This window comes from Saccopteryx leptura, chromosome 3 (assembly GCF_036850995.1).
Source record: "Saccopteryx leptura isolate mSacLep1 chromosome 3, mSacLep1_pri_phased_curated, whole genome shotgun sequence".
Lineage (NCBI taxonomy): Eukaryota > Metazoa > Chordata > Mammalia > Chiroptera > Emballonuridae > Saccopteryx > Saccopteryx leptura.
In genome coordinates, this window is record NC_089505.1 from 73,447,709 (window position 1) to 73,460,096 (window position 12,388).

At 44.2% G+C, this 12,388-nt stretch overlaps 1 protein-coding gene and 1 pseudogene across 1 annotated transcript in view; one reads left to right on the forward strand and one right to left on the reverse strand.

The window, feature by feature from the left end:
- Positions 1-1,129: 1,129 nt before the first annotated feature.
- LOC136397442 (ubiquitin-conjugating enzyme E2 C-like) lies at positions 1,130-1,670 on the reverse strand (annotated as a pseudogene).
- A 3,354-nt stretch (positions 1,671-5,024) lies between these two features.
- The window catches only part of LOC136398210 (zinc finger protein 615-like), a 28,265-nt gene continuing 20,901 nt past the window's right edge, over positions 5,025-12,388 (forward strand). Inside the window, exon 1 of the mRNA XM_066372581.1 lies at positions 5,025-5,097. Within this exon, the coding sequence (XP_066228678.1) occupies positions 5,025-5,097 (73 nt within the window). The remainder of the gene's footprint in view (positions 5,098-12,388) is intronic.

Genomic DNA, 12,388 nt, shown 5'->3' on the forward strand with positions numbered 1-12,388 from the left:
CTCCTGTCACTGAATGAAAAACAAACAAACAAGCCTGCAACCTTGGCATATCAGGGCAGTGCTACAACCTATTGAGGTACTTGGCCCTGTGTTTCAGTATCTGTAAGTTTTATGTACTGCTCCATTTAGAGCCGTCTGCCAAAATGTTTGTGTGTGTCTGAGACAAGGTTCCATCTTCTTCTCTTTGTCCACCCATTCTAGCGTGGATGTCTTATTGTCCCAGAATCATTTTAATCCCCTTCCCTGCAGAACTTCCTGTGCCATCACATGCTGTCTATGCGTGAGTCTGTGCACAGGCATATTCTACGCAACTTTGGCTGGTTTGTCTATTGTACTGACTTGAAGCTCTCATTAACTGATAGAAAAATTCTTTCAAATTTTAAAAAATGAAAATAGGTAACAGTTTAGAATTTTTATTGGCATTTCACTGGATCTATATATACATTTGGGAGACATGACATATTTATTTATTTATTTATCTATTTAGTGCAGAAGAGAGCAACTTGTTTCACTTAGTTGTACACCCAGTGATTGCTTCTCATGTGTTAAATGTCCGTCCTGGGGCTCATCTGGTGACCTAATGATCAAGGTGGTAACTCCAGGACTGAACCGGCAACAGGACTGCTCCAGGGAGTCACTCGATCCACGGTACACTAGCCAGGGTGTAGACATGACATCTTTACAATGCTTTCATTTATGAATATTGCTCACAGTCAAGCTTCCTATTTATTTAAGTCTGTTGACATTTCCCTCCAGCCCTTCCTGGCTAGCTCGGTGAGTTAGAGATCAACTGGAAGCACAGAGGTTGCTGGATCAATCTCCGGTTGGGGCACATACAAAAACAGACCAATGTTCCTGTCTTTCTCTCTCTGTTTCTAATTCTCTCTTTGCTAAAATCCATAAATAACAATTAAAAATTTTTCTTTCCTTATTTCTTTTTTCTTAAACCCAAAATGTATTTATTTAATACAGTCACCACAGAAGCTCAACCAGAGACTTAATTAAAAAAAAACAAAAACAAGTATACACCACAGCTGAAGATACAGAGTCCTGTACAGAAATCAAGGCAAGGACAGACCATCTAAGGAAAAAAACAAAAACCTCAAGGACAGAGACAGGACAGCCTGGGTCAGGGATCTTGGCTGGAGACCTGTTTTGCGTAGGTTTCTTGCAGGTACTTCTTAACGGCTGCGGGGCTTTTCCAGAGCTGGACAGCATGTGTGTTCTGTGGGCTGTCAGGGTTGGGTTCTCCTAGCAGGCTCTGGATGGAGAGCACGATGGTCCTCACGTCATACAGGCAAGAACACTTGTCCTTTAGGATATCCAGGCAGAAGTTACCCTGAGTGTCCACACTGAGGTGGTAGCAGGGCATGAGAAACTTCACTGTAGGCACGCTGTATGGGTAGCCCCTGGGGAACGCTAGAAAGAGCTCATACCTCAAGTCTTCATAGACTGTGCCAGCTGCTCCATGGATGGTGCTCACCCATTTGAAAAGGTTGTCTGATTCTGGGAAGGCAAAAATTCCTTTTTCGTCAAATATCATGAGGGTTCATCACCTCCTGCTGTGACCTCTTGCTCCTGGGGCCCTGGGCAGCACCCCTACTGGGCTTGGCTCCTTTAAGAGCTGCAGTGAAGCTGGGAGCAGCTGGGTTGAGGTTCTGTGAGGTCATCCGGGCAGCGCTGACAGGTACACAGAAACTCTGAGAGAGTGACTCTAACTGCGCACATTTCTTATTTTTTTTTAGTAAAAATGATTTTATTTATTTATTTATTTGTTTGTTTATTTATTTATTTTAGAGAGGAGAGGGAGAGACAGAGAGAGAGAGAGAGGAGAGACAGAGAGAGAGAAGGGGGGGAGGAGCTGGAAGCATCAACTCCCATATGTGCCTTGACCAGGCAAGCCCAGGGTTTTGAACCGGCAACCTCAGCATTTCCAGGTCGACGCTTTATCCACTGCGCCACCACAGGTCAGGCAGTAAAAAATGATTTTAAAAAGTTATTTTTTGTGACAGAGACAGAGAGAGACAGAAAGAGGGCCAGATAGGGACAGACAGACTGGACGGGAGAGAGATGAGGAGCATCAATTCTTTGTTGTGGCACCTTAGTTCTCAGTGATTGCTTTCTCATATGTGCCTTGACCAGGGGGCTACAGCAGAGTGAGTGACCCCTTGCTCAAGCCAGCGACCTTGGGCTCAAACTGGCGACCTTGGGGTTTTGAACCTGGGTTGTCCACATCCCAGTCTGACTCTCTATCCACTGTGCCACTGCCTGTTCAGGCTGATTTTAAAAATTGCTAAATTTTATTTATTGAGAGCATTAGCCAAGGGTGTGGAAGTCCTGGCTCCATGGCCTCCACCTCAGGTGGTAGAATGACTCCGGTTGCAATGAAGCAATTACCCAGATAGGCAGAGATTTACCCCCTAGTGGGCATGCCAGTTATGTCCTGGTCAGGCGCATGTGGGAGTCTGTCCCTTTGCCTCCCCACTTCTCAGTCAGAGAAAAAAATTTTTTCCTATTGAATTAATAGTAATAGGAAGGAAGAGATAAAAAAAAAGAAACATACATCATTTTGTTGTTCCACTTATTTATGTATTTTTTTTTTTTTTTTGTATTTTTCTGAGGTTGGAAATGGGGAGGCAGACAGACTCCCGCATGTGCCCGACTGGGATCCACCAGGCACGTCCACCAGGGGGCGATGCTCTGCCCATCTGGAGTGTTGCTCTGTTGCAACCAGGGGCATTCTAGCGCCTGAGGCAGAGGCCACGGAGCCATCCTCAACGCCCGGGCCAACTTTGCTCCAATGGAGCCTTGGCTGCGGGAGGGGAAGAGAGAGACAGAGAGGAGGGAGAGGGGGAGGCGTGGAGAAGCAGATGGGCGCTTCTCCTGTGTGCCCTGGCCGGGAATCGAACCCGGGACTCCTGCATGCCAGGCCGATGCTCTACCACTGAGCCAACTGGCCAGGGCCTATTTATGTATTCTTTGGTTGCTTATACATGCTTTGACCAGGAATGAAACCCACAACCATGTCTGCTCTGAATGATGTTCTAACCAACTTAGCTAACTGGCCAGGGCTTCGGTTAGTATCTAAAATTTCTTTTTAGCCTAACCAGACTGTGGCACAGTGCAGAGAGCATCAGCCTGGGATGCAGAGGATCCAGGTTCGAGACTCCCGAGGGCATCAGCTTGACCTAAACTCATCTCGTTTGAGCAAGGCTCTCAAGCTGGAGCCCAAGGTCACTGGCTTGAGCAATGGGTATTCAGTCTGCTGTAGTTCCCCAGTTAAGGCACATATGAGAAAGCAACGAATGAGAACTAAGGTGCTGCAACAAAGAATTGATGCTTCTCAGCTCTCTCCCTTCCTGTCTGTATAACCCTATCTGTCCCACTCTCTGACTCTCTCTGTCTCTGTGAGAAAAATTTTTTTCCCATTGATTTGAGAGAGAGAGAGAGGAAGGAAAAGATAGAGCAGAAGAGAGAGAAGCATTTTGTCATTGTTCCACTTAGTTGTTGCATTTTAGTTGTGCACTCATTGCTAGCTTCTCATATATGCCCTCAGTGATGGAATAATGCTCTAGCCACATAGCCACCCGGCCAGGCCTTAAGGTAATTTTATTTTAAATAATATATCCCCCTCTGTAATCATGGGAATTATGTACCTCAACACAACTGTTAGTTTTCATCCTTTATTGTCTTCTCTGAGAACTCTGGCTAATTTGGGTTCAGGAAGATTATTTCCTGTATGCTTTTATAAGTTTGATACTTTCTCATATTATACTTAAAACTGTGATCTATTCTGACTTAATTTTTCTTTATGACTAGAGTTAAGGATCTTTATTTATTTCCCTGCCACTAGGTATACAATTATCCCAGCATCTTCTGATGAAAGACCCCATTGGATTATCCTAGGGCCGTGGTGAAAAAGTAATTGATGGTAATATATTTGGATTCTCCATTCTGGTGGTGCCTTTCTCATTGCTGCAGAGAAATGGAGCCCCACTTTACTGGCTTTGCTCTCAGTGGCTTTCCTCAAGATCCAGTATCAATGAAAACTTTAGATCGTCTGCCGCTCTTCCTCTCTGGTTGGTGATGATCAGCCTTACTCAGAACCCATTTCTTCAAATCTTTTTCTGGTCTTAAAAATATTATGAAAATTTCCGCTAGCAGTTCCCGGTTGGTGTTCCTTTACAGGACGTATGACCTCTTCTCTGTAGAGTATCACTCTCTGCTGTTACATCAACTATATAAACTCTTGACCATTTCAAAAATTTGAAAAGAACTCACTTTTTTTTTTTTGTTTTTTTCTGAAGCTGGAAACGGGGAGAGACAGTCAGACTCCCGCATGCGCCCGACCGGGATCCACCCCGCACGCCCACCAGGGACATTGCTCTGTCGGGACCAGAGCCACTCTAGCGCCTGGGGCAGAGGCCAAGGAGCCATCCCCAGCACCCAGGCCATCTTTGCTCCAATGGAGCCTCGGCTGTGGGAGGGGAAGAGAGAGACAGAGAGGAAGGAGAGGGGGAGGGGTGGAGAAGCAGATGGGCGCTTCTCCTGTGTGCCCTGGCTGGGAATCGAACCCGGGACTTCTGCACGCCAGGCCGACGCTCTACCACTGAGCCAACCGGCCAGGGCCTGAACTCACTTTTTAAAAATACAAACTTTAAAAAAACTGCTGTGTCTATGATATTTCTGTTGAGTCACCGAAGAAAACTTAGCTCACTTTTTATTTTGCCTCTGGAAACTACAGTCTCTGAGAATACACTCGCTTTCCGCGAAGAGTAATAGTGCCAAGAAAACAGAGTTTGAGGACCTTCCCACCTTCCAAGCCACCCCAGGTGACAGGATCCAACTTTGCTGCTTTTTTTTATATACATAGGGGTTTAAGTTTTCCAACATGGCGGCTCCCAATGCGCCTTTGTGGAGCAAGCCAGCGCTGACGTATCACCTTCGAAGGGAGTGTGGGAAATTACCTGTGTTTCAATCTAAGGCTTAAGGTCCTCCTCGGCCACCGTAACGGTTATATCGGGATGACGCTTTCAGGCGCCAGATCAGTTTGTGCAAGTGTCAAGTTTAAATTCCTCGTGGGCTGCAGAAAATCAGGTTAGTGTGCTGTTGTCCTTTCAAATTTTCCGAAATGTTTTTTTTGGTGGGAGGTTTGTCTCTCACATGACAAGGTGGAAGTGGTGCAGTGTGGACCCCTGGAATTATGGTGGTGGGATGAGTCGTGTGGAAGAAACTCCAAAATATTTCGGAGGAAGCAGGTGACTGCCTGTGGTTTGGGTGCTTTTGGGCAAATAATCTTTACAAATGTTTTTTAAGTTTGCTTGCTTATATTTTGCATTGGCCTGGGCAGCACCTGTGTGTACTCAGTGTAAGGCTGCGGTGTTTGCCTTCAGGGTCGCAGATTGTAAATCGCAGATTCCGTTTCTGCTTGGAAGGAGCCGTTGTATTGCTAATGTTTGGTGAAGAAGGGTTTTTCCCCCCCCTGTCCACCCTGGGTGTCATGTTTATGATCCCATGCTCAAGGCAGTGACCTCAAGGTTTGGAACCTGGGTTCTCAGCATCCCAGGCTGATGCCCTATCCACTGCTTGACCGTCTATTCAGGCATATTTTTAAAAGATTTTATTTATTTATTTTAGAGATAGGGGAGAGTGAGAGAGGAAAGGCTGCGGGAGGAGCGGGAAGTATCAACTTGTAGTTTGCTCCTTATATGTGTCTTGACTGGGCAAGGCTGGGGCTTCAAAGCAGCGCCCTGAGCATTCCAGGTTGATGCCCTATCCACAGCGCCACCACAGGTCAGGCCTGATGAGGTTTATAAGAAATTTATTGATGTATCTGCAAACAGATGGGCTGAGTCCAAAATGGCGTCAGCCTTCAGTGCCTGGGGATTTAAGCTTTTATAGTGTTAGTGAGCAAGGCTAGCAAGATTAATTTTGGTGGAAACTTTTGTTTGGGGCAGGGAAGGGGATTACTTAATGAGGAAATGCCCCAGCGGGGATATAGGTGTGGGTGGTGAGGGGAGGTGGAATATCAGTCAGTTTTGCTCAGGTGGAGAGTTAAGGAACTGCCCTGAAGCCAAATCACTTGAACCTGGCCAGTAGAGGATTAGAGGATTTCTGGTAAGCGGTCCTAGACCTCAACCTAACAGGTATAGAGGTACTTTTTGAAGGAAAGGAAAGAAACTAAGTTGTTCTAGAAGCTAGTTATTTCTGAATTGTTAGTAAGATTTCTGTAAGGTGCAGAAGTTTTGTGCAGGGGGAAGAAACTAAATGAAAGAAAGACTGAAGAAGTAAACAGAGGTAAACAGGGACTGCTCTAAGACCCCAGATAAGGTGAAAGCAGAAAAGATTGAGATGAACGTCCCCATACACCTCAAGAGAAAAAGACAAAAAAGAGGCTGGAGTGTTAAGACATATCTCACCTTCTAGTGCTAAAAGCTTGTACATTCTTGAAGGACAAAATCTGCTTCCTCCTATTATTCTTCAGTAACTCATGCTGCTGTTGTTTTTCAGAAAGTTACTGACCAAGGCCATAGACCAGGATGTGCTAATCTGAGCACACTAGATGCACCAACCCTCATGTCAGTAGATGGGGGGAGGGGGAGCAGCCCTTAGTGCCTGTAGTTAACACTCCCTCCATCCCCTCTCAGTTGAAGCTACACTATCCACCGTGCCATTGCCTGGTCAGGTTTAAAAAAACCATTCTTACCTTTTTCTTTTTCTTTTTTTTGTATTTTTCTGAAGCTGGAAGCGGGGAGAGACAGACAGACTCCCGCATGCTCCCGACCGGGATCCACCTGGCACGCCCACCAGGGGCGATGCTCTGTCCCTCCGGGGCGTCGCTCTGCCGCGACCAGAGCCACTCTAGCGCCTGGGGCAGAGGCCAAGGAGCCATCCCCAGTGCCCAGGCCATCTTTGCTCCAATGGAGCCTTGGCCTTACCTTTTTCGATGGAGAGCCTGCTGTGCCATCACGTCTCCATCTGTGCAGGAGTCTGCTCATTGGCTTTGTATTTTGTTCCTGTGGCTTATTTGTCTGTAGTACTATTATTGTACTGTCAGAATTAAAGTAACTTAAAGCCTCATAACTGATAGAGCAGGGGTAGTCAACCTTTTTATACCTACCGCCCACTTTTGTATCTCTGTTAGTAGTAAAATTTTCTAACCGCCCACCGGTTCCACAGTAATGGTGATTTATAAAGTAGGATAGTAACTTTACTTTATAAAATTTATAAAGCTGAGTTACAGCAAGTTAAAGTATATAATATAATTACTTACCAAGTACTTTATGTTGGATTTTCACTAAGTTTGGCAGAATAAATCTTTATAAGACAACTTACTATAGTTAAATCTATCTTTTTATTTATACTTTGGTTGCTCCGCTGCTGCCCACCATGAAAGCTGGAACGCCCATTAGTGGGCAGTAGGGACCAGGTTGACTACCACTGTGATAGAGCATATCTTTCTTTCTTTTTTGTTATTAAAGCTGTGTATAGCTGTTAGTTTAGGATTTTGAATGGAATTTCATTCGGTGTATAAATACATTTGGGAAACAAGACATTTTAAAGTGCATGAACTTCTGAGAGTCTTGTTCACAGTCAACCTTTCCATGTATTTAAGTTGAAATTTATCTCAACTTTTTTTTGTTTTGTTACAGAGACAGAGAGAGTCAGAGAGAGGTACAGATAGGGACAGACAGGAACGGAGAGAGATGAGAAGCATCCATCATCAGTTTTTTGTTGCGACACCTTAGTTGTTCATTGATTGCTTTCTCATATGTGCCTTTGACCATGGGCCTTCAGCAGACTGAGTAACCCCTTGCTCGAGCCAGCGACCTTGAGTCTAAGCTGGTGAGCTTTACTCAAACCAGATGAGCCTGCGCTCAAGCTGGCAACCTCGGGGTCTTGAACCTGGGTCCTCCGCATCCCAGTCCAATGCTCTATCCACTGTGCCACTGCCTGGTCAGTCAAATTTTATTTTAATATAAGATTTTTTTTTTTTTTTAAGTTGAGATTGCCTGACCAGGCAGTGGCGCAGTGGATAGAGCAGTGGACTGGGACGTGGAGGACCCATGTTCAAAACCTGGAGGTCACCAGCTTGAGCCCGAGGTTGCTGGCTTGAACAAGGGGTGACTTGGTCTGCTGTAGCCCCCGTGGTAAAGACAGATATGACAAAGAAATAACAGACCAGCTAAGGAGCCTCATTGAAAAGTAGATGCTTTTCATCGCTCTCTCTGTATTTCTGTCCCTGTCTGTCCCTCTCTCTGTCTCTAAAACAAATTTTTTTTTTTTTTTTTTTTTTTGTATTTTTCTGAAGCTAGAAACGGGGCTGGAAACGGGGAGAGATAGTCAGACAGACTCCCGCATGCGCCTGACCGGGATCCACCCAGCATGCCCACCAGGGGCGATGCTCTGCCCACCAGGGGGCAATGCTCTGCCCCTCCCGGGGTGTCGCTCTGCTGCGACCAGAGCCACTCTAGCGCCTGGGGCAGAGGCCAAGGAGCCATCCCCAGCGCCCGGGCCATCTTTGCTCCAATGGAGCCTTGGCTGTGGGAGGGGAAGAGAGAGACAGAGAGGAAGGGGGGGGGTGGAGAAGCAAATGGGCACTTCTCCTATGTGCCCTGGCCGGGAATCGAACCCAGGTCCCCCGCACTCCAGGCCGACGCTCTACCGCTGAGCCAACCGGCCAGGGCCTAAAACAAATTTTGATTGATTTTAGAGAAAGCGAATGGGAGCATGATTGATTGATTTTAGAGAAAGCAAATGGGAGCAAGAGACAGCAAGAAATATTTCTTGTTCAAATTATTAATGCATTCATCAGTAAATTCTTGTATGTGCCTTGACTGGGGATGAAATCTGCATCATTGGATACATTTCTGACTGGCACTAACCAGCTAACTTGAGTGACCTGGCCAAGGCTCAGCATTTTTCGCTCATTATAAAATATTTCTGTTGGTCTTCAAAATGGTAGTTCATAAATTCTGTATCATTTCTTTTTTTTTTTTTAAAGACTTTATTTATTCCAGTTTTAGAGAGGAGAGAGATAGATAGAGAGAGAGAGAGACCGAGAGAGAGGAGGAGGAGCAGGAAGCATCAACTCCCATATGTGCCTTGACCAGGCAAGCCCAGGGTTTCTAAATGGCAACCTCAGCATTCCAGGTTGATGCTTTATCCCATTGCGCCACCACAGGTCAGGCTGTATCATTTCTTGATAGCCTGTATATCTGTCAGTTACTGCTGGAGGTATGTCTCAATGGTGTATGATTAGTCTGGATTTGTTTATTTCTTCTTGTTTTATGGTCCAGTTTCACTATACATCTCAAGGCTATGTTAGGTGCATAGGAGTGGCAGGCTTTTGATAATATTTTTCTTTCAAGATTTTATGGATTAATTTTTAAGAGAGGAGAGAGAGAGATAAGGTGGAGGTGGTGAAGAGAGGGAAGCATGAATTTATAGTAGTTGCTTCTCACTTGTGCCTTGACCTGACAAGCCCATGGTTTCAAGCCAGTAACTTCTTCATTCTGGGTCAACACCTGATCCATTGCACCCAAAGGGTCAGGCAGGAAAGGAATTTCAGGCTTTTACAAGGTGGTCAATTGAAACTAATACTACTGAGCATTGTTTTTCTTTCTCAGCAGTAACTTTAGGGTATTCTTGTTCTTTTTCTATAAGAGTATGGTTACAGCAGTTTATTTGTGGTGAGCCTTTCATGGTGTATCTCTTTCTTTCTTTTTCTTTCTTTCTTTCTTTCTTTCTTTCTTTCTTTCTTTCTTTCTTTCTTTCTTTCAGAGAGAGAGAGAGACAGAGACAGACCAACTAGAAGGAAGAGAGATGAGAAACATCAACTTGTAGTTTCTGCATCTTAATTGTTCATTGATTGCTATCTCATACATGCTTTAAACGCGAGGGTTCCACAGCGGAGCCAGTGACTCCGTGATCAGGCTGGTGAACTTGGGCTTCAAGCCAGTGACCATAATAAGGTCATGTCTGCGAGCCCATGCTCAAGTTGGTGAGTCCATGCTTTCGCATATTGAGCACATTATCAAGGTTGATCAGTGCAAGATGACAACCTTGGAGTTTTGTACCTCAGTCCTCAGCATCACAGGCAACGCTCTGTCCACTGCGCCATCGCCTGGTCAGCCATGATGTATCATTTTCTAACCTTTTATTTCAAGCTTTCCATATCATTATGTTATTTACATGTCACCTATAATAGAATGTTATTTAATTTTAAATTTTATTTGAATGTGACAGTTTTGTAAAGTTTGTGTTTAATATTGTCGGGAGCTGATCAACAACTGCTGTCTGACAAGGTCACAGCAGCAGAAGACCCACAACTGCTGGGTGACAAGGTCACAGCAGAAGAAGATCAAAAACTGCTGATTGACAAAGTCACAGCAGAGAAGACCAACAGCTGCTGGTTGACAAAGTCACCGCAGTGAAGACCAATGGCTGCGGGTTGACAAAGTCACCACAAAGGAAAGGCACAAGGATACTTCCCCCTTTGACTTTTTGAATTAATCTGGCCTTATATCCCCCCTTTTTCTGGGTGTGTGCTATTATTTGTGGCACAGGGATAATAGTACCGTGCTTTCCCTGTAGATTTGTAGTAATTTCTTTGGAAATGAGACAGAAGGTGTAAGTTCCACAGAAAAGCCTGTAAGCCCCTTGAACTGGGCTCATAAATATAAGAGGCTGGCCATAATATCTCTCATAAAGGGTTAAGTTTGTAGGAGAATTTCTTCTTATTAATCATGTTAGAAAGAATAAAGTTAGAACTTAACTAGTGTATGAATATAGTAACTGAATAAAGTTTAACTAGACATTAGAATCTTAGGTAAAGTGTAGTGAAGTGGCCTGTTACGTGGCCTTGGATGGGAGTGCAGTCGGCAAGAAAAGAATGTTTTGCTAAGAGACTTGTTTTATGACTAAAGGCAGTTGCTGGGCTTTCTCAGTGAGACATTCTCATGAGATTTATATACTTTCCAGGGTTTTTCGTTCAGATAATAAAGAGAAATATGGGAGAATCCATAGAAGCAATAGCAATTAATGCCTTCTGATATTATGTTGCTACTAAGCTATCTTGCGAGTGCACTCTATGTATCTTTAAGCAAAAGTTACTCTTGATGTTATGACAATTTCTTAATAAGCAAGCCTTTTGAAGTCTTGTGAGAAAAATTAGGACACTGCATGAACTCAAGGCCATTTGCCTGAGCAAGCGGTGGTCCTTTGCTAATCCTTAATGATTTTGTCTGTTAATCTCTCTCTGCCCCTTGACTCCCAACAACAGTAAAGTTGAGTTATTAGTTATTACCAATACTTTAAAAGCTTTTACCAATGTTGTTATCGCTATTCAAGTTATTTTTTAATTGTACTTTGAATAATTTGCCACCTGATTTGTAGTTTATAGCTATAAATTAACTGTTATCTAGAAACATGTAAACATAGTGAAACAGAAGCAATGATTAATACCATGTAATTGTAACTTGGTGTGTGTGTATAAAAAAGGAGCTGTACTAGCATTTGGAAGAGATGCCTGGCAGTAAATGCTAACTAGAGAATAAAGAGAAAGAAAAGAATTCGGCTCTCACTCGATTTTCGCTGACGCCGTCTCCTCCTGTGGGACCCCTGGATCCCCCCCAGGGCTGGACCCCGGCATAATATAACTAACAGGAATGCTTATTTTGTTTATACTTAATATAATTTATTTTTATTTTATTTTTTGAGGCAGAGACAGGGAAAGTCAGAGAGGGACAGATAGGGACAGACAGATAGGAAGGGAGAGAGGTGAGAAACATTAATTCTTTGTTGCGGTTTCTTAGTTGTTCATTGATTGATTTCTCATATGTGCCTTGACCGCAGGCCTTCAGCAGACCAAGTAACCCCTTGCTCCAGCCAGCAACTTTGGGCTCAAGCTGGTGAGCCTTACTCAAACCAGATGAGCCCGCGTTTGAGCTGGCAACCTTGGGGTCTCGAACCTGGGTCCTCCACATACCAGTCCGACGCTCTATCCACTGTGCCACAGCCTGGTCAGGCTTAATATTTTTCATCTTTTTAAAAACAGTAATCTAAGTGAATTGTAGTGGCTTATATTCTTTTTTTCTGTATCTCTTCGTATTTTTTTTTTGGTTTTGTTTTAAATAATTTTCTAAATTGCACTGATTGATATTCTTAGAGAGAGAGCAGGAAATGTAAGGTAATTTGATGATTCACTTATTGATGCATTCATTGGTTGCTCCTCACATGTGCCCTGACCGGTGATGGAACCTGCAGCCTTAGCATATGGGGAAGACACTCTTAACCAACTGAGCTACCAAACCAGGGCTCAGATGAGGTTTTCTTTTTTCATTTTTTTTTTATGCAGCGACAGAGAGTCAGAGAGAGGGATAGAAAG